The sequence below is a fragment of the Cyprinodon tularosa genome, unplaced genomic scaffold, assembly GCF_016077235.1.
Source record: "Cyprinodon tularosa strain WSP-4 unplaced genomic scaffold, ASM1607723v1 ctg105, whole genome shotgun sequence".
In the NCBI taxonomy this organism is placed as follows: domain Eukaryota; kingdom Metazoa; phylum Chordata; class Actinopteri; order Cyprinodontiformes; family Cyprinodontidae; genus Cyprinodon; species Cyprinodon tularosa.
The window spans coordinates 798224-818399 of record NW_024037838.1 but is presented as its reverse complement, the minus strand read 5'-3'; the positions used below and the strand labels follow the sequence as shown (position 1 = coordinate 818399).

Below are 20176 nucleotides of genomic sequence, written 5' to 3'. Positions count from 1 at the left end.
ATCAATAATGCTTTGTACTTCCATTTTTAAAATCTGCCTCTACTATGCCTTCCACAGATTTGTAATGTTGCTATTGCTTTACTTGTTTGAACTTACATTGTTTAAATTAAGTTTTTTTTTTTTTTATGTGTACACTGAAAAAAAAATAATGCAACCGTTTTTGGCATTTACTTAATCATATTTAGTTACTTTAACACAGTTGTTTTATGTCCTACGCTGCTAACATGAAACAATTGTGTAAACGTAACTTAATATGCTTAAGTAAATGTCACTGTATGTCTATGGACAAAAAGTAGCAGAAATGAAATTCAAACCTATGATCGAGCGCAGCGAGGACCGGAAATCCGTCCCATAAATCGGGTCGATATTTGTCACGTGACCACCCATTCTTGAGCGCAATGTAGCGATCTATCTTGGCACAACATTTCATCTTTGGAAGGTCCCCGGAAGACTCGCTAGCCGATGATGTTGGGCTAAATCAAGTGAGTTTATTACTTTAAATTATATTACGAATCTTTTCAAGGGGTATATCTGAGTCAACCATGTCTATTATATTTGTATTTGTCAGAGAATCCTGCTGGATATTTATTATTAGAGTTTTATATTTGAAATGGTTACCTAGTCAAACTTCAAAAAAAGCTCAGTTAAGCTAACAGAGGAAATAGTTAGCCATAATGCCTTTTAATTTGTTAAATGCATTCATTTTAGTGTATTTTAATTAAATTATTCGCGTTCTAACCAGATATCATTGCTATTTACCGTTTTATTGTTTGCACTGGTTACCACCTTGCTAACAGTTACGGTTGTTTGTTTTTAGCTTTCAAGTAATGACCTCCAGTCATGGGATTTCGCACCAAAATAACACGATTTTCTTGAGACGTAAGCAATGTTTGCTGTAGTTTAAGGATTAATTTTCAATCCTAGATCTAATGGTGTTTGGAAAAAGTTTCAGATAAACAGTTGCAGAAAAGGAAGGCGTTCAGCCCTGAATGTCATTCCATCGGTCTGACAAACAAGCTGTTATATTGAAACTATACTCCTTAACCTGCTGTCACTGAATCACTGCTTCTAAAAAAATATGGTTCAGCTCAATAACATCCTGTCCCCTTAGTTTTGAAACCACAAGCTTATCTACGCCCTGAAAAACTTGCTGTCCAAATGTAGGTCTCCAGTTCACTCATTTTCTGATGCTAATTGGAGATCAAAGTAATACATTAAAGTTAAAACTGGCCCCTTTTTAACTCAAACAAAAAAGATTTTCTCAGTAGTCTGTCTTTTTTTTCTCCCCCTTATTGAAATCATCAAATCTTTTAATCTTAATATTATTCCAATAATGTGCAGGTATCCTTTTAATGGCAGATTCCTACTTTGGCTGACATTTACCAAAAAAAAAAAAAGCTGCAGAAGAGGAAGTCATTGAATGTGAATATAAAGGACAAACATGTGGGAACCATGATCAGGTGGTTTCTAAATGAATATTTAAACCATTAACTTCTTATTTGAAAGTTATCGGAATAGACTTGTAAAAGCGTGTGTCCTGGTTTTCTAACTGGCATGAAAAATAATTATTTATTTACTGCCAATTGTGATATTTGTGAAATACTCATCGTCTGTCTGACAGAATTTAGCAACTTGAGGAGATTCTTTATTTTGAGTTTACTTTATTGGTATTTACATTTAGCCTCAATATAATGGGGTCTTTTGAGCTCCTGCCAGATTACAATTTGAAACAACCTTTTAATTTAATTAATAACTTTCTGCAAACTTGTTTTAAGGTGGCCCAACTGTATATATGAATATGACTCAGCGTTTAAGGCTTAACAGAGCAGAAGATGAAATGTCAGAAATATCAGGGGAGGGTTAGAAGATGCTTGGCATATTTTCTTTGATTATTGGTTATAGGATAAATAATAAGAGATACCTCCATTTTTGGACATTTTTATGAACACTTAAAAGCTAATATTTTTACAGTATTATGTCGTTTTAATGCAGAACCAAAAAGGTAAATCATAAACAAGTGAAATAAATCATCTTGAGCCTCACTCTATCAGTTGTCCTGAAAAAAAGTGTTGGAATAATTTTGAATCAGATTATCTTTCAGCATTTACTTAATTTACACTAACTTTTATTTATTGAAAAGTAAAACTGGTCAACTCTGGTGCCTTCTGTTGCTTATATTCTGCTGCGTTAAAATGGCTGCTGTTAATGTTGCATTCAGGAGCTCCTGGTATCTAAACCTGACACTGTTGATATGCTGTTTGGGAAATGGGATGAGGAGAGAGACTTCAACTTTTCTTTTTTCCATTTGCTGCAGGGGAGGATTTCCAATCAGGCAGCAGCCATGCAGGGGGGACAGTACGAGGAGATGGGGGGCAGCCTGCCTGCCATTGCCTCTCTGAATGCCTCCTACTCCACGTCACTGACCCTCCCTTCCCCGTACCTCCTGGTTCCACCTGCCGAGCGTAAAGCTGTCTCTGATGTCCGGCGCACCTTCTGTCTCTTTGTGACGTTTGACCTCCTTTTCATCGTGCTTCTTTGGATTATAGAGCTAAATGTGAATATTCTTTTATTACCAAACTTGAAGCTCTTTTACTATAAATCCTCACTAACCATTCTGACTCTCCCTTGCTGTTCTTAAGGTCACTGGTTCTATTTTGGATAATCTAGAAGATCAGGTTGTCAGATATAACTTCAAGTCTTCCTTCTTTGACATAGCTGTAAGTGCCAAATGGGATTAGTTTTATGTTGTGATCTGGACTTTTTGTGTGTATGTTTGTGTGCAAGAATTAGAATGTACTATAGAGAAAATGTCTGAAGGGTTTAGCACTTGGTGACATGGTGTGGTTACCCTTCTATTCTTGTTCTCATCAGGTTCTTGCCTTGTTTCGCTTCCTCTGTCTACAAATTGGCTATGCAGCGTTTAAGCTGAAACACTGGTGGGTTGTCGCAGTAAGTAGGCTGAGACGCAGTGAAGAGTAAATGTATTTAAAGCAAAATCGCAATCCTCTCTATGCTGGACGGGAATAAGAGCTTGATTCTTTCCCTGCAGGTTTCAACTCTTGTGACCAGCGTCTTCCTTGTAGTGAAGGTCATCTTATCAGAAGTGAGTGCCTTCCTAATGCAGCCCTTTCTTCTGGTTATATGCAGCACGAGTTCATTAGCTTAAACCTCTTCAGCTTTTTCACTTCTGCTTTTCTGCAATAAAAGAGAAAAAAATCAACCGTCTATGTTCACATAGTTAGCTTGTTACAGCAGGATGCATCGGTTAAACATAATCTAAAATCTCATTAGATAACCAAGCCCTTTTCCCAAATACATTTATGAAGCATTATAATCCTCTTATCCTGAGTTACATGGATAGGAACCACCCTATAAGTGCATGATAAAAGTAACCATATACCTCTCCCTTTCTTTCCGTTTATGCACAGCTCCTATCAAAGAATGGCTTTGGCTACGTTTTAGCCATCGCCTCGTTCGTGGTGGCGTGGTTAGAGACCTGGTTTCTTGACTTTAAGGTTCTCACTCAGGAAGCCGAAGAAGAGCGAGGTGAGAAAAAAATCCCACATGTCTGCAAGCCTCTGCAGAAGTATTAATTTTCCTTTAACTGATTTCCTGTTCTGACCTCAGCTTATGCAGCAGCAGTGAACGCAGCCTGTGAAAGAGCTCCTATGATCTATCCCCGTCCTATTTCAGAAGGACAGTTCTACTCTCCACCTGAATCTGTCGCAGGTAAGTGTCTGAATATGTTTACCTTTCATATTCAGCCGTATGCTTGTTTACTTATTATATATATAAGTGCTGCAAGGGATGTGTTTTTCATGCCGACCTTTTGCCCGCAGGCTCCGACGAGGATTTGGATGAGGAGGGTCTCGGGCGCAGAGCCGTCACTTTTCAGGTTTCGGCATCAGCCGCTGTTAGCTGTTTGGTTTATTGAGCGTCGTCTTTTATTTAACGCCTCCATGTCTGCATCTGGCTGCAGGAGAAGGAGTACGTCAGACAGGGTCGAGAGGCCATGTCTGTGGTGGAGCAGATCCTCACCCAGGAGGAAAACTGGAAATTTGAAAAAAACAATGTAAGCTCATCCATTCAGTTCTACACTTAGGTTTTCAATCAGCAATTAAGGCTGTGCAAGGTTCCTTAGAAGCTGTTGTCCTATAAAAAAATTTAAAGGTTTAATTTGCAAACTGGTCTGATTTTTTTTTCCATTTATTATTTTTTTAAACCATAAAAAATTGACAATATCCAGATAAGTCATGAGAGGTTTTTAGTCACCTCATGCATGATGGGTATCTAGTACAGTAGTAAAGCTTGATCAAACCAGTTTGGTAGCTTTTTGAAAATGAAACAGAAACTTACTTCCCGTCTCTCAGCTATTCTGTCAGTGATTAAGTTCAATTGTTGGTGACATGGCTTGATTGTTGCACAAGATCCTGATACTCGGTTATATTTCATTTAATATTAATTTGCTGTTTTATTTTTTTATTTATTTATAAAAATGTTGAATTGTTGTTGTCATAAGAGAATTCTACCGATGAGCTTCCATAATTTCATTTATTTACCAGATTTTTAAAATTTTATATCTTATACGTTTGGCTTCAGGACATTGTTGTTTTCAGGACCTTGATGCTCTGTTGTCGAGAGTTCATTGTTGAGGGACTATACTGTTACGTGGAAAAGTTCTTGCCTCTAGCTCCCATGCATCGTTCCGCACACAAGCTATGAAGTGGCAAACCAACACAAATGTATTGTTACCACCTAAAGGGCTGTAATGAAAAAGTTTCTGTCTTACATAAAATTTAACAGGACAAAAACTTTTATTCCTCTACAATTTGGCAATTGCACTTTTTAAAACCTTAATTTTATCATAAATACAATGAATGTATATATATCCCTCATATATAAAGTATTACATTTTTACATATTCTAATCCTGAAAACAATTATCAAAATTATCACAACTTCTGCTATAGAAATAGAACTATTTTTATAATAATTTATATTTAGACTATCTTTTCTCTCTGATTTGTCATGACTGTCATATTGTTATTTCATCTCTTAAACCGTTTGTTTCAAACTTTATTTTAACATTTCATAAACTGTGCTGATGTCTGTTTTTAATGCAAGATAAACCAATCCAGACGCTTGTATCGATATCTTGAAGATTTTAATGCAGAACTTGCCGTAATTTACTGTAACTAGATACCACTGAGGTTACGACTTAACTTACTTATCACTCTGCTAAATCATAAGCCAACTTCAGTGTTGAGTTGTTTCAAAATCTGTAAATTTTCTATTTACCAGAACTAGGTGGATGTTTTACATTTGATTTAGAAGAAAGCCAAATAAACTAATGGCGAACACAATTAAAAAAGAAGAAGAAGAAGAAGAAGACAAATAGGGAAATATTATATCTACCGTAACTTTAACTAGGGTTGTCAAAAGTATCGATACTCAAAAAAGTATCGATACTGAAATGTTGTATCCGGATACAATAGTCATTTTCAAAAGTATCGAGTAACAGTCGCACCTAAACAGTCATTCATCTAAAGTGCAGAATAGAGGAAAATGCACTTTCTGAACACTGTGATTGAATAATTCTGTGCACTTTTCAGTTTCAGACTTTTTTTGTAACAGTTGCAGCTGCTGAGAATTATTTTTGTTAACCAGTTTGGCTAGTGTCATTGTTATGTGTGCAAAGAATAGCCAAGTAAGGAAAACTTTATTTTAGTTTTGTAGGTTTTTTATCAAGCTTGCTAAATACTGTGCACAGCAAACAACCTCAAAATGTTGTTCTTATTGTTTATTGTATTTATTTATTTATTGTATTTTAATTATTAATCAAAATATTTTTGTTGAAATTTTATCCTTGTGGTATCGAAAATGGTATCGAGTATCGAATATTTTCCTTAGTATCGGTATCGAGTTGAAAAGTTTAGTATCGTGACAACCCTAACTTTAACATAAGACATTTTTTGAAAACAAATGATAATTTTTTTTTTTTTTTTACTGACTGGACATTGTTTTTTGACAGGACATGGGAGATTCTGTCTACACTCTGGAGATTCCCTACCACGGAAAAACTTTTATTCTCAAGGTACAGTAAATATGAAACTTAGCTTTATGGAAGTTGTATCATGCTCCTTTGACATAAAAAAATCCCATTTTAATTCATGATGCAATATATATGTATTTATACAATTTGTTTTTCTCTGCATTGCGCCTCGTCTTTAGGACTTCTCAGATTGTCTGCCTTGTTTTCATTTGTTCAGGGCTTGATGCAGTGCCCTGCAGAGTTTGTCTATCAGGAGGTGATTCTCCAACCAGAAAAAATGGTTCAGTGGAATAAAACTGTTTCTGTCTGCCAGGTGAAATGACTCTTTAGCTGATCAAACATCCTCCAGGTTTTGTTTTCAGAAATAAAGCTTAATACTTTTCCATACCTTTTGCCTCAGATCCTCCAGAGGGTTGACGACAACACTCTGGTGACATACGACGTTTCTGCTGGTGCAGCGGGAGGAGTCGTGTCTGCCAGGTAGATCAAAGATCTGGCTTCATTTATTGTCTTCCTTTTTTTCTTTTACCAATAGTTGAAGTAAATTAACTTGAAGGTGTTTCTTTTAGGGACTTCGTTAATGTTCGTCGAGTCGAACGCAAACGAGACTGTTACATGTCTGCTGGCATGGCAACGAACCACGATGCCAAACCCCCATGTGGTCGCTATGTCAGGTCAGTCACTTTTTTTTCTTGTAGATTTAGTGTCAATACTTCAGTAAATCAGAGAATCATTTTATTCTTTTTGTGATTTTTTTTTTTTTTTTTTTTTTTTTAAACTTAATTTTAACTTTGTTTAAATCTTATATTTAAGGGGAGAAAATGGCCCTGGAGGATTTGTGGTGCTGAAGTCCAGCAGCAACCCGTCAGTCTGCACATTCATCTGGGTCCTAAACACAGATTTAAAGGTGAAGCAAATAAACACTGCAATTGGTTGTTTTTATTAATTTTTTATGACAAAGATATCTCTCCCTTCCACCCCATTGATGTTTTCCACTTTGGCTGCTTTTATAAATAAAACCATTTCATGGTTATGGAGCTAAATTGGGGTCAAATATTGTGTCTATAGAGAAAAACATTCAAACTTGAATAAAAGTTTGTTCAAAGGAAAATAACCTTAATTGGTCACTGTTTTTAAAGCATTATCAGTGTTCCCGCAGGTCCTTAAAAAGTCTTAAAAGGCATTGAATTCTTCAAAATAAAACCAAGGCCTTAATTGGTATTAAAATGTCTTAAATCAGTCTTTCATAGGTCTTAATTTTTAAAACATAAATGGGATTATTTTTATTGCGATTTATTTTTGTAATCTAAATAAAACGTTAAAATTGACAATTTTTTTTTATTTTTTATTAAAAAATAACGGCTCGCCATTATTGGTTCCGTCCCGATAGTGGAACCAATAAAAGCGTTGTTGCGGCCGGGATATTTGGGAGATGCACCATTTAGTTTTTGTATGGAAAATATGAGCAAGTTTAAATGTAACTAAAATTGACTATCCAGCCAAGAGTTTTCTCCATGGCTAAAACCAGGGGACATACATGGGGCTCAGTGGATTTTGTGCAGGAAGTCATTCAAGCTCGGAACGATGAGAATTAAGGCAGCGGAGTCGCACATGCGAAGCACGAAACACAAAGCGTCAAAATCGAGTTACTGAGAAACAGCCGGTATTTCTGGGTTTTGTTCCACCCTTGTCTCTGCAACGCTTCCACTTATCACCAAATCAAACATACTAAGAAAACGATACAAAGAAAAATGGCTGCAAAAAAGACTTAGCACTGGGTATGATGTGGCTTTAAAACTGATTTGTTTTGTTCCCTGCTAAAACAAAGTTTGTGAATTCAGTTAAATAATTGTTCAAATATATCTGTCATTTGTGTGTTTTTTAGCTTTCTTCCTGTATGGGAAGCTTTTCAAAATTTGAAACATTAGTGCAGTGGTTTATGTTATAATAAACCTTTGGGTTAAGTTGTCGCAAGCAGGTTTTTCTTGTGTTTCTTGTGAATTTGGTCTTAAATTTTTATTTCAGGTGGCATTTAAAAGTCTTAAAAAGTCTTGAATTTAACTTGCCTTAAGCTGTAGGAACCCTGATTATAATATTGATAATAGCAATAATAGACAGTCTGTCAGTCTGATGCGTTCACAACGAACACATTGTGGGCATCAAAGCGTCTGATTTACATGAAAATTCAATGTAAATGAGGCGTGGAAAGGATGAGCGGCGATTCAGAGCATCAGGAGTGGTGATTCCGAGCATTCTGGTGTCCGAGCATGGGAAGCTTGAGTTCGGAAAATTTAACTTTTGCCACGCTGGAGTGTCAACCAATCAGAAAATCTTTAAATAGACACTACATGAAAGCTTTTATTGTTTCAGCAGACATTTTACATATGAAAAATAAAACTAATATCAAAGAGTTTAACTCCAAAGGTAAAAAAAAGCCAGAAGAATGGTTTATTTGGAGGGAACAGAGAAGGAGCTCTAATCATTATTGCTGCACTAAATTTTTTTTCGTGATTTATGGTGAAATGGTTTTTAAATACCCAAATTAACTAAAAATGTTAAAAACTTTCGATCTTATATTCTAGTACTTGCAGTTTTTACCACAAAAACAAGCAGTGGCTGGCCGCGTACAGAGCTTTCAGCAGAGATTTCCAGCGCTGCCGGCCAGCGGTTTGCTGGAGGTCTGACGCTCCAAACAAGAACTGCGTATTTTAGTAGATCATAATTCTGATGAACTGACTCCACAGATAATGTTTTGAGGTGTTCTTTCCCACTTAAAAAGTGTTGAAACTCTTTTCCAACTCATCAAAGTAATTAAAGCCAGCTGCTCTATAGCTTGTAGCTACAGAACAGAGCGTCAAAACAACTTGACAATGGTTTGACCCACCACCCAAATATCGATGTTTAAGGATTTTTGACACCCAAAGCGTGTTTGTTGTAAACTTACTATTAGGTAGAATGATGGCAGATGCTCTATCCACATAAATATGTATCACCATGCATCTAATATTCAGCTGTTGTTTGTTTTAGGGCCGTCTGCCCCGCTACCTCATCCACCAGAGCCTTGCTGCCACCATGTTTGAGTTTATGTCCCATTTACGGCAACGGATTACTGACCTGCGAGCCTCCCACCACCACCATCATCACCATCATCACATCTGAAGCCTAAAGTAAGGCAACCTGGAAAACAGAACTACTGTTTTCTTCATCTGGAACCCCATTGGTAGCCTGTGAGGAGAAACCTGTGTAGCCTCTGAGCTGAAGGGATGGGAGACAAACTGCTATACATAAAGACTTGATCTCTGAGCACAGGAGATCATGTTTCAGACCTGACAGTGATTCGGACAGAACAGATGATAATCCTGACTTTTCTCCTCTTTATGTTGGACCTATAACTGTTGCTCAGATTCACTAGGAAATTAGACTTGTTGAAAGTTGTGTTGCAATGCTTTTTACTGACAAGGAAGACCTTCATGAGGATGGAGTTGATATGAAAAAAAAAAACGGTTGACAGAACAGAAGCAGCTGAGCCTAATCTGGCAGAAATTCTTCTGCTTTTTTCTTCTGCACCTTCTTTGTTTTCTCTTTCCATCTTCCTACCTAACACAACATATTCTCACCAAACTTTTTAAAGAATACTGTGATTTTGATGAAGGGGATGCGCTACTTCCTGCTCACTGCTAGAGGGAGACATAACCAATGTACATCTGGGACTAGACTCAGTCTTTTCCCACCGTGTAAGAATCTGTTGTATGATGTTTTTTTTGTGTGGTTTCTAGTCTGAACCCTTAAAACTGAACTCAGATCAAACTGATGGTTGTGCAGATGTTAAAAATAGATCAGTCTGTCCTCTTATTACAGCTCTCATGTGCCAATCACCTGATATTGCCTTTTTTGGGATGAAAAAAAATGAGCTGAAGTAATTACTTGAATTAAAGATAACTGTAGTGTAAAATTGATTTCCCTACTATCCTTCCCTCATGCCCATAAAATAGGGTTAGAACAAATATTCTGCTTTTATTTTTTGCATAGTAAACCAAACACAGCTTCAAACATTATCCCCTCCAGCTTAAACGTGGTCTGCATACTGGTGCTACTCTGATCCTTTAAAAACAATGATGGTTCAAGGTTAAATCTGTCCTGAAATGTGGGCAAAGATTGTGGTTTTGTTTTAAAAATGACTGAAATTATTCCTCCTAAAGGAATATTTTTGTATATTTGACTGTGAGGAGTTTTACTTGGATGTTTTTGGAAATTGTCATCAGTGTAGGAACAAAATAATGCACGAAGTCCAACATGTTTGGGTAATTAAATTAACCGAAAAAAACGTTATTTAGATTTTAAAGCTACAGACAGTTGGACTTTCAAGTGAAGAGAACGTCAACAGTTGTGCCTTTATTGCAGTAATAATAAATACCGGACTTATTGTTGCTTTATGTTCATATCGGGCTGTTTCTTCTCTGCTCCAGTGACGTATATTAAGAGCACGAGAAGCTGCTTGGACTGCTTATGTTTACTTCATTATTTTCAGAACAATTTGTAATTAATTTTAGTATCAAACATGTATATTCAAAGCCATCACTACGGACCAATTGTTTTTACTGAATTTTAAAAAGTGTCTTACATCTAATAAAACAGGGAGAACCTATCTTGTGGTTGTTTCATTTTGTTTTTCTTTATTAAACAGTAATTTAAATTTATTCTGGTTTGTAGAGAAGTGAGTCTTGTGAAATCCTGTTTTTACTTTTAGCAACAAACAAGAGATGTCCTGCACCCTGTGACCTTATTTGACAAACTTCAGACTGTAAACAATCAGTTCTTTTTCAAGATACGGTTTTGATTTTTTTTTTCCTCTCATTTCTAAAGAAAGCTCTTTTATATTTAACTATTTTTTCATATTTGCTGTTTTACTCCTTGTTGATCTCTCTATAGAGGTTTAATATTTAGATTTATCTCATTTTTACATCAAAAAATATCATGATGCCCTACCCTCTAAACATAATACCAGCCCCACAGCACCATAGGTTGGTTTCTACAGTGGGCAGATTGTTCTTTTCTACTGATTCATTGCTCTTGTTTTGAACCAGGCCATATTATGTTGGTGTTAACTAAAAGCTCAATTTTGACGTAACTTATATTTTCAGATAACCTTGCGTGTTTTCTGGAGCTGATCACAAACTCTCCGTTAGACTCCACTTGTATGTTAACTGTTCTTTGCATTTCCCTCCACCTCATTGCAAAGGTGAAGTCATTGATTAACCTTATTTTTCACTGATTCAGGTGTTATAAACATTTACATTTTTTTCTCTGGTTTTAGATTTTGGACAAAATCAGACTAAGAACTTTGAGTTTTTTGTTTTACATTTAAGTAACTTAATGATGTGCTGCTAACCTGTTCGGTGTATACCTGTTTCCTGTCCAGTTACAGCTGGAGATACAAAACAATCCTGCTGGGATTTATAGATCGGAATTTTCTTAAGTTGACTTTGAAGCCATCTTAATAATAATAATGCAGCAGTTTGAAGAAAAGTCTTTTAGCTGATATAACCCCCAATTGCAAAATTGATAAGTGATGCTTTATGGTTTGGAGAGATTTTTTTAAAATATCTTTTTAGAATAGAATTGTACTAGTTTAGTCCAAAATAACAAAACAGAAATACTTCATACTCAAAGATCTCTTATAAACTCTTTGCATTTCTGCCCCCAATCTTTCAGTACATTCAGTATATTTACTGAAAAAAAGCATCACTACAGCCTCACTTTGAATTAATGCGTTAATATGACTGTTAACATGTTGCATCTGATGCTCTTCCTCAGCTCAAAGTGCTTTTGGTAAAAAAAAAAGAAAGAAATTAAGGCAATGATAAGCTACCATTTATAACTAATTTATTTACACTCTACAGAGCTGCATTACAAGATAAACCTTGAATCCACAGCACCGGTATAGATGTTATAATACTTGTGCAATTAGTCTAACTGCTGTGGAGAAACTGTGTTGTCCTCAGGCCAAAGCATAATTCACAGGACAGGACACGAAGCTGCTCACATGATTGTGCTGTGACTGTCTTCTGAGGTTATGGGTGTGTGAATTTTTTTCTTATCGATGAGAGCAAAAGCCTCTTTGGTACTCATATTGTCTTTTATGTGAGGCTGAGAAGAAGCACCAGTCATCGGGATGCCATCTCCCTGAGCTCTTCCAGGCAGACGTCTGATTCAGTGTGGAGCCGTTACCAGATTTTGGAAAATGGGAGGCTGAAAATTGGGGTGATTATTTTCAATCTCTTATTTGTTTTGTCTGTCTTACATCTAAAAGACAACTCAGTTTTGTAGGCTTCACTAAATTGGACCACATTATTGTCATAGCTTCTGGGTTTTGCACTAAGCTGAGCCTTTTGTTTTGAGATATTATTAGTGAACAAGATTATCTTAGTAACACAAAATCTCTTCAGAGCATCCGCGGGCGACACTGAGCTGCAGAAGTGCAAATAGAAATTGCTTCAAGAAGCAAACAAGGTTCAACATCTTTCAGCAAAGGTCAAATAAAACTTCAATCTGCACTTTGTGACGTTGTGCAGACCTGCTACCAGATGACTCTCTCTCCCTTTTAGATGGGTGCTGCTTTTAAAAGGTTCTGTATGCAGTTCTGCTGCTGCTGCTGTGCTGAGGAGGATGAGGATGATGAGGAAAAGCAACCTCTTGTAACGTAAGATGGTGAAAAAAAGAATGATTACTCTCTACCACTGCAGATCTTAACCAACTGAGTAACTAAAAGAAACCATAAAATGTTTCCTAAATTCAGTGAATGAGTTGTGTTGTGTATCCACAACATCAGTCCAGATCCGCTGGATTATTTCACGCGGGAAGTCCAGAAGCGACGAGATGAGGAGACAAACCTGTGGAGTGAACCTGGAGATCCCAGCCACTCGGAGAGAGATGATGACCGGACGCTTTACACCCTGCTTCAGGCCAGGAATAAGACCCGCATCGGATCAACAGTATGTAGAGGACGAGAAAAAAGAAAAACAACAGACTTTTTTATGCAATATATCATGTTTTATAAGTAAAATAACATACAGTGCTGTAAACATGTTTTCCTGCTTACAGATCTCTGCTGTTTCTGCATTTTTTTTTTCATACTTGAATTGAGAAGATCATCAAACACAATTTCATGTCAGAGAATGATGACCTGAGTAAATATAGAGAACACTTCTGAAATTATAATTTCCTCACTAAAAGAAATAATCTATACAAACTATCAAAAAGGTAAACAATGCCCTTTTCAAATAATCATCCACCCCTAAAGAAAAACAAACAAAAAAAGAACAGCTTCCAAAAAGCCCTGCAGGCCTCACATGCCTCAGTTATGTGCTACTATTTTAGCTATAACAACGTTCCAAGGCCTGACTCACTGCTGACAGAAAATAGCATTAAGTTGTGGATACAGGTGCTGGTCATAAAATTAGAATATCATGAAAAAGTTGATTGATTTCAGTAATTCCATTTAAAAAGTGAAACTTGTATATTATATTCATACATTACATACAAACTCATATATTTCAGATGTTTATTTTGTTTAATTTTGATGATTACAAATGACAACAAATGAAAATCTCAATTTCATCATATCAGAAAATTAGAATATTGTGAAAAGGTTCAAAATTGATGGCCCCTGGTGCCACACTCTAATCAGCTAATTAACTCAAACCACCTGCAAAAGCCTTTAAATGGTCTTTCAGTCTAGTTCTATAGGCTACACAATCATGGGGAAGACTGCTGACTTGACAGTTGTCCAAAAGACGACCATCGACACCTTGCACAAGGAGGGCAAGACACAAAAGGTCATCGCTAAAGAGGCTGGCTGTTCACAGAGCTCAGTGTCCAAGCACATTAATAGAGAGGCGAAGGGAAGGAAAAGATGTGGTCGAAAAAAGTGTACAAGCAAGAGAGATAACCGCACCCTGGAGAGGATTGTGAAACAAAACCCATTCAAAAATGTGGGGGAGATTCACAAAGAGTGGACTGCAGCTGGAGTGAGTGCTTCAAGAACCACCACACACAGACGTATGAAAGACATGGGTTTCTGCTGTCGCATTCCTTGTGTCAAGCCACTCTTGAACCACAGACAGCGTCAGAAGCGTCTTGCCTGGGCTAAAGAGAAACAGGACTGGACTGCTGGTGAGTGGTCCAAAGTCATGTTCTCTGATGAAAGTAAATTTTGCATTTCCTTTGGAAATCAAGGTCCCAGAGTCTGGAGGAAAAGAAGAGAGGCACTTCATCCACGTTGCTTGAAGTCCAGTGTAAAGTTTCCACAGTCAGTGATGGTTTGGGGTGCCATGTCATCTGCTGGTGTTGGTCCATTGTGTTTTCTGAGGTCCAGGGTCAACGCAGCCACATACCAGGAAGTTTTAGAGCACTTCATGCTTCCTGCAGCTGACCAACTTTTTGGAGATGCAGATTTCATTTTCCAACAGGACTTGGCACCTGCACACAGTGCCAAAGCTACCAGTACCTGGTTGAAGGACCATGGTATCCCTGTTCTTAATTGGCCAGCAAACTCTCCTGACCTTAACCCCATAGAAAATCTATGGGGTATTGTGAAGAAGAAGATGCAATACACCAGACCCAACAATTCAGAAGAGCTAAAAGCCACTATTAGAGCAACCTGGGCTATCATAACACCTGAGCAGTGCCACAGACTGATCGACTCCATGCCACGCCGCATTGCTGCAGTAATACAGGCCAAAGGAGGCCCAACTAAATACTGAGTGCTGTACATGCTCATACTTTTCATGTTCATACTTTTCAGTTGGCCAACATTTCTATAAATCCTTTGTTTTTATTGGTCTTCAGTAATATTCTAATTTTCTGATATGATGAATTTGAGATTTTCATTTGTTGTCATTTGTAATCATCAAAATTAAACAAAATAAACATCTGAAATATATGAGTTTGTATGTTATGTATGAATATAATATACAAGTTTCACTTTTTAAATGGAATTACTGAAATCAATCTACTTTTTCATGATATTCTAATTTTATGACCAGCACCTGTAGATGAAACTCAGAAAGCAAAAAAAAAAAAAAAACAATATTTTTAAAAGTGTTAAACATACTATAAAGTAAGCCTCATCCTTACTGGCAGGCACGGTAGTGGCAGGATGATGGTCTGGAGCTGATTGGTTACTTCGGGATCTGTGTGAGTCCTGTTCTGTGGTAGATAACTCTATAAGTAAATGTCCAGTCCATTACTTGAATTACGCAGAAGAAAAATAACCCAAAGCCACATTTTATTTGTTCAGTATGATTTAAAAAGTGGCCTACACAACTTAAAAGACTGGGAAACAGCAACATTTGTTTTCAGCTACATAAAAAATACTTGATATATCACTTGAAAATCGTTTTTAAATTACTCAGATTGTCTTAACGTGACATTAACATCCATCCATCCATCCATCAGGGGGGGCGGTGCCTATCTCCATCAGTGCATGGCTACACCCTGGACAGGAAGCCAATCTGTTGCAGGGCAGACAACCATGCACACACACTCACTCACAACTAAGGACAATTTAGAGATGTCAATTAACCTAACAGTCAGATTTTTGGACTGTGGGAGGAGGCTGGAGCACCCAGAGAGAAACAACCCATGCAGGGGGAGAACATGCAAACTCCATAAAGGAAGACGGGGGAGGGAATTGAACCTGGAACCTTCTTACTGCAAAGCAACAGTACTACAAGCCATGTCACTATGCAGCTCCTGTGATCAACATTTGCTTCATAATCTGAAAATATTCCTGTGACAGAAAAATAAAAAGACAAAATCTGTACAGTGGCAAAATGTTTTTACAGTACTTTATATATTGTTTTTGACTAAGTGGATAAAAACAATGTTTTTCCTTCTTTCTGAAGGGCTATCGTCGTCTGAGTGTGGACATTGAAGCCATGAGAGATACACGCAGAGAAGTCAGAGACAAATGGCAAACTATCCTGGAAAACCTCGGTACAACTCGAACACATACACACAATCAGCGGAACAAAGCTGCTTTTGTTAAGGCTCTTCATATCATTGCTCCAGGTTTCATGGCTGAAGCAGACTCACTGCTGACAGTATCTGCTGGTGCCTCAGCTGACCGTATGCGTAACGCCCCTGCAGCACGCGCCATGCTGCACTCGTTGCACACTGAGACCTCAATCTTCAGTAGCAAGGAGCCACCACCGGAAAGATATCTCTTCATCCTGGTAAGGGAAGGCAAAAAGCTGGACTTTCATTTATGCACAACTAAATCAGGAGGGTTAATTCAACTCATTGTCTAAGTTTATATAATGGATTAAAATTACACTTTGAAAAGTAGTATATCTAAAGTCCTTCAGATGTATAATATAATGGTATTGTGCCATGACACAAATTAAGTGCACTTTTAATTCAAAATTGAGTCATTTCCTTTCACTGTTAAGTGTTGATTTTCTAGTATATATTGTGTTATTTTATGACACATTAAATAAATAAATATTTTTGCCTCTAAAACACACATTTGGCATCCCAAGGCCATCTGACCTGCAGGGAAGGCAAGGCCAAAGCTGTCAAACTGCAGATTACAAGAGAAATTTTCTTTTTTGCCAGTAAAGGGCCTGGTAAATGTATAATGTCTGAAACTTTATTGATAAGGATTTGGAGAACCAATTTCTGTGCAACGGACACATAGATGGAAAGTAAGGTGAAAAAGGGAGAGGGATAAGAATTAAGGCGGGAGAGAAAATATAGAGGCAGAAACAAGGGGGGAGAGAGGAGAGAAAAATCAAACAATAAACCACAAAACAAAATGCAGAAAATATACAGTAACTCATAGAATTTTGCATCCAAAATAAACATCAAACTAGACTCAAGAACAGCGAGTATCCCTTAGATACCCAGTCATCACATGTGCATGGAAAGCAAAACCTATGTCGATTACACAGTATTTTTATGGGATTTATATATTTGTTGCTTTGGCTCAGTATTTAGCTTAATGATGTATAAACATACAATTTTAAACTAATGTGAGGGGAGAAGGTTTGCACATCAATGCGTTGTGTTTATGTCCATCCGGAGTGACCATAGCTCAGTCCCATGGGTTAAAATCTGAATTGCTTGATTCATAACACTTTCTGAGCTTTTTTAATGCCACTGTTAAAACAACTCTAAAATCAACATATACTAACTTAAAATCATCAACACTGAAAATATAGCACTAAAGATTTTACTATCTGTCTGTTCAAGAGGGGTCTGATTGTTTATGTATGCATTATTATATATATATATTATATAGGTATAAAAAGTTAATTGCTTAAATTTAAAATAGCTTAATTCTTTTCATATAAATCCAGATTAGCTAATAGTAGTACAGTAGGCTAGGGCTAACGGCTCCTTTCTGACTGGCCGAGCTCAAAGTACGGTTCTACCATCTTAAAAGAGCTTCGATCTGAAAACTATTTTGTTAGTTTATGTATACTCTATTTGATATATACTATAACTCCTGTTATGTTTGTTTTGGGAGTTTATTTTGCAGCAGCTTGATGCTATTTTTTACAGGAAATGGAGATAGGAAGCTGTGATTCTCCTTTGTGAAACTGAGAATGGAAGAAAAAAAAAAAAGGTCTCTGCTCATTAAAATTTTGCAAAAAAAACCCCAACAAATTTTAAGGGTTAAACTGTCGGGCAATTAATTAGAACTGCATTATTGTTTCCTGCTTTGTGTTTAACACATGAAGGTCGCAACACCTCCAGCCTCTTTTTCCAACGTCAATATCCGGCAGCTTCTCTTTAACTACCACAAATGAAAGCAAAGGCTTCTAAAATACCTTTTGCATACACTGTATACAGTGTAGTCTTTAAGAGCGGAGATGTTTTAAGATTGGTAGAATCCATGTTATACGTATTTATTCTAAACCAGCCATCAAGTGCTTTATATTGCAGATAAGATTACTTCCTATTTCCTCAACTATGCATGTATCATGATAACATACTAGAAGATAACCAATGTTAACTTTGAGGTATAGATCACTAAAATAAGGGGATAACCTTTCACTGTCTTCATAACTGCAGGATCGCCTGCTGTACCTTGACATAGCTGAAGATTTCTTGGCCAAGGCAAAGCGGTTCTACCCTCCAAAGGAGGACTCTGATGAGGAGACACCCGGCCTGGCCATAAACCTGCCCCTACTGCTGGCCAGGGTGGAAGCCATGAAGGCACGTGGCAATGATGATGATGATGAAGAAGAAGATGAGGATGAGAGTGAGAACGATGATTAAAAACTGATCCAACAAAATCTGCAGGCTTGTAGTGATGACAGATGGTAGCCAGGGGGCAGTACTCATCAATCTTAAATGCCTGCAGGTGTCTGAGGCCTCAGCTGAAGTTTTCACACACAAACACACACATACACATACCCTAAGCAGTTAAATAATTTCTATTTTTCTTTCTTCCAAATTGACCTGGAAGTCTTACGGTTTACTGTCAGATTGTTCTTCTCCCAACCAATTACTTTAAATCTTCTTTATTGTTCATTTGCTGTGGACCTTTAGGATAGCTAAGATTTTTACAGATAAGCCCCTTTATCTGGTGTCCCGTGATTATCAGCACTTTAAGTCAACCACATGATTTGTACAACACTGACTAAATAGCCTAGCTATGTAATGTCACATTATTTATCAGATATACTTTTGTTGTTATCTGATCAACAGTTGTCCAAAGCTTACATTTGATTTCAGATTAACTTGGATATAGAAAACGCTAGCGTATTGTTTGTTGAGCTTTTTAATTGGTTCTGTGTTTTACTGAGGACTCTAGGGGATGTATGTCGGAGCCGTTTTTTTTTTCTTCAGGCATGCTAAGTGAAATGTTTAAAAAGTTGAATCAGTTGAGCAAGTCTTTGCTTGTTTATGATGAAATAAAAGTCTCTGCCTAAAGCCTTTTGTTTGTGCAGTCACATGTTGATGTCACTATAGACTTCAGTCATCAATAATGAAGTTAATTGTGCCGAGCGACAAAGTACTTAGCCAAAATGTTTACACGCCACATTTTCTAATTTTAAAACCTTAAACCAAAAACATTTAATTGGGATTTTATAGGTTAGATTAGTGGTCACCAACCTTCTTAAGACTGAGTCATAGGACGGGCTAGAATTATTTGTCAATCATTCTGGTGATATGTTTCCGTAAGGCCGTCCTAGGTGCTCGTCCCCATTTTCACTTAACCGTGGTGAGTCTGACATAGTGGAAAAATTGCAAATCTTGTTTTGGAAAATAAGCCTTTATGGGCGATCCAAACAGCAACTTTTAAACAGAGCGTGCATGAGGAGAAATGGGCTTGTGCACGCCCTTGCATGTGTTTAAAAGGCGTTCCCTCTCAGGATCAGGCACAGGGTTGTGCATGTGCCTTTCTCTTTTAAGTGGAGAGGGTGGGTCTTTCGAACATTCACGAAAATCCTCCACTATACCCTCAAATTCTCTTTAAATGATAAATTAAAGCTGCAGCATAAAATACCATTTCAAACTTACTCCATTGGTGAGTTGATATCTTTTAAGAAGATGCTGTGGGCACCCCATGTGGTCCTAGAGGGCCCTTAGTGCCCGCCTTCACCTCATCTACAACCCCTGGGTTAGACCAACTCAATGTGGTGCAGATTCTAAAACCCTTGTTCAGCCCCTTTTAACTTAATTATTTGCCTTTAGAGGTAAACAGAGTCCCTCGGTGTTTAATCTTAGCCCAGAGGTTTGATGCAGATCTATGGTAAACAGACATTGTCAATAAGACCAAGGATCACAGCTGACAGATCAGCGAAATGGAATTTCATTTAATTGTCAAGTTATAAAGGAGTACCTAAAGTTTTAAATGCCCCATAGAGCACTGCCCATTCAGGTAAAAAAAAAATAAAAAATACAATGTGACAATTCAAAGAAAATCCCAATAAAGAACAATGATTTTTTTTATTGCAGTGTGGAGAAAATAACAATTGATTAACTATTTTAAAATGAACTTTTATTTGAAGCTGGGTTGCTTATAGCCTAAAGTTACCCCAGCAGTTCTCTTCTGTTGGGCAGTTCTGTTCTGTCCTGATCCAGTACAGCCTGTTTGATGTGTGACCATCCC

The 20176-nt window shown here is 37.2% G+C and overlaps 2 protein-coding genes across 3 annotated transcripts; both read left to right on the top strand.

Annotated features, from left to right (window-relative positions):
- Nucleotides 1-354: 354 nt before the first annotated feature.
- Nucleotides 355-10696, top strand: stard3 (StAR-related lipid transfer (START) domain containing 3). The gene is made up of 15 exons (XM_038284504.1): nt 355-482; nt 2315-2554; nt 2640-2717; nt 2872-2949; nt 3050-3103; nt 3429-3546; nt 3628-3729; nt 3840-3895; nt 3980-4072; nt 6031-6093; nt 6269-6364; nt 6452-6531; nt 6621-6725; nt 6865-6958; nt 9079-10696. Exons 2-15 carry the CDS (start codon nt 2342-2344, stop codon nt 9208-9210), a joined length of 1362 nt encoding a protein of 453 aa, XP_038140432.1. The 5' UTR covers nt 355-482; nt 2315-2341; the 3' UTR covers nt 9211-10696.
- Nucleotides 10697-12150: 1454 nt separating this feature from the next.
- Nucleotides 12151-18999, top strand: mreg (melanoregulin). Of its 2 annotated transcripts, none has more exons than XM_038284482.1 (7): nt 12151-12312; nt 12498-12561; nt 12657-12751; nt 12881-13043; nt 15957-16047; nt 16123-16286; nt 18130-18999. In XM_038284482.1, exons 3-7 carry the CDS (start codon nt 12657-12659, stop codon nt 18334-18336), a joined length of 720 nt encoding a protein of 239 aa, XP_038140410.1. In that variant the 5' UTR covers nt 12151-12312; nt 12498-12561; the 3' UTR covers nt 18337-18999. The 2 variants fall into 2 exon arrangements, with proteins under 2 accessions (XP_038140410.1, XP_038140420.1); XM_038284492.1 differs by having other exon boundaries at nt 12498-12582.
- The last annotated feature ends 1177 nt before the right edge of the window (nt 19000-20176 follow it).

What these genes read in the sequence shown, in the direction of transcription:
- mreg (XM_038284482.1), top strand. Translation starts at nt 12,657, where the DNA reads ATGGGTGCTGCTTTTAAAAGGTTCTGTATGCAGTTCTGCTGCTGCTGC. An exon ending in AGACCCGCATCGGATCAACA is followed by an intron (nt 13,044 to 15,956) that starts GTATGTAGAGGA and finishes TTCTTTCTGAAG; the next exon opens with GGCTATCGTCGTCTGAGTGT. An exon ending in AACTATCCTGGAAAACCTCG is followed by an intron (nt 16,048 to 16,122) that starts GTACAACTCGAA and finishes TCATTGCTCCAG; the next exon opens with GTTTCATGGCTGAAGCAGAC.
- stard3 (XM_038284504.1), top strand. Translation starts at nt 2,342, where the DNA reads ATGCAGGGGGGACAGTACGAGGAGATGGGGGGCAGCCTGCCTGCCATT. An exon ending in GGAAGCCGAAGAAGAGCGAG is followed by an intron (nt 3,547 to 3,627) that starts GTGAGAAAAAAA and finishes TTCTGACCTCAG; the next exon opens with CTTATGCAGCAGCAGTGAAC. An exon ending in GCAGAGCCGTCACTTTTCAG is followed by an intron (nt 3,896 to 3,979) that starts GTTTCGGCATCA and finishes ATCTGGCTGCAG; the next exon opens with GAGAAGGAGTACGTCAGACA.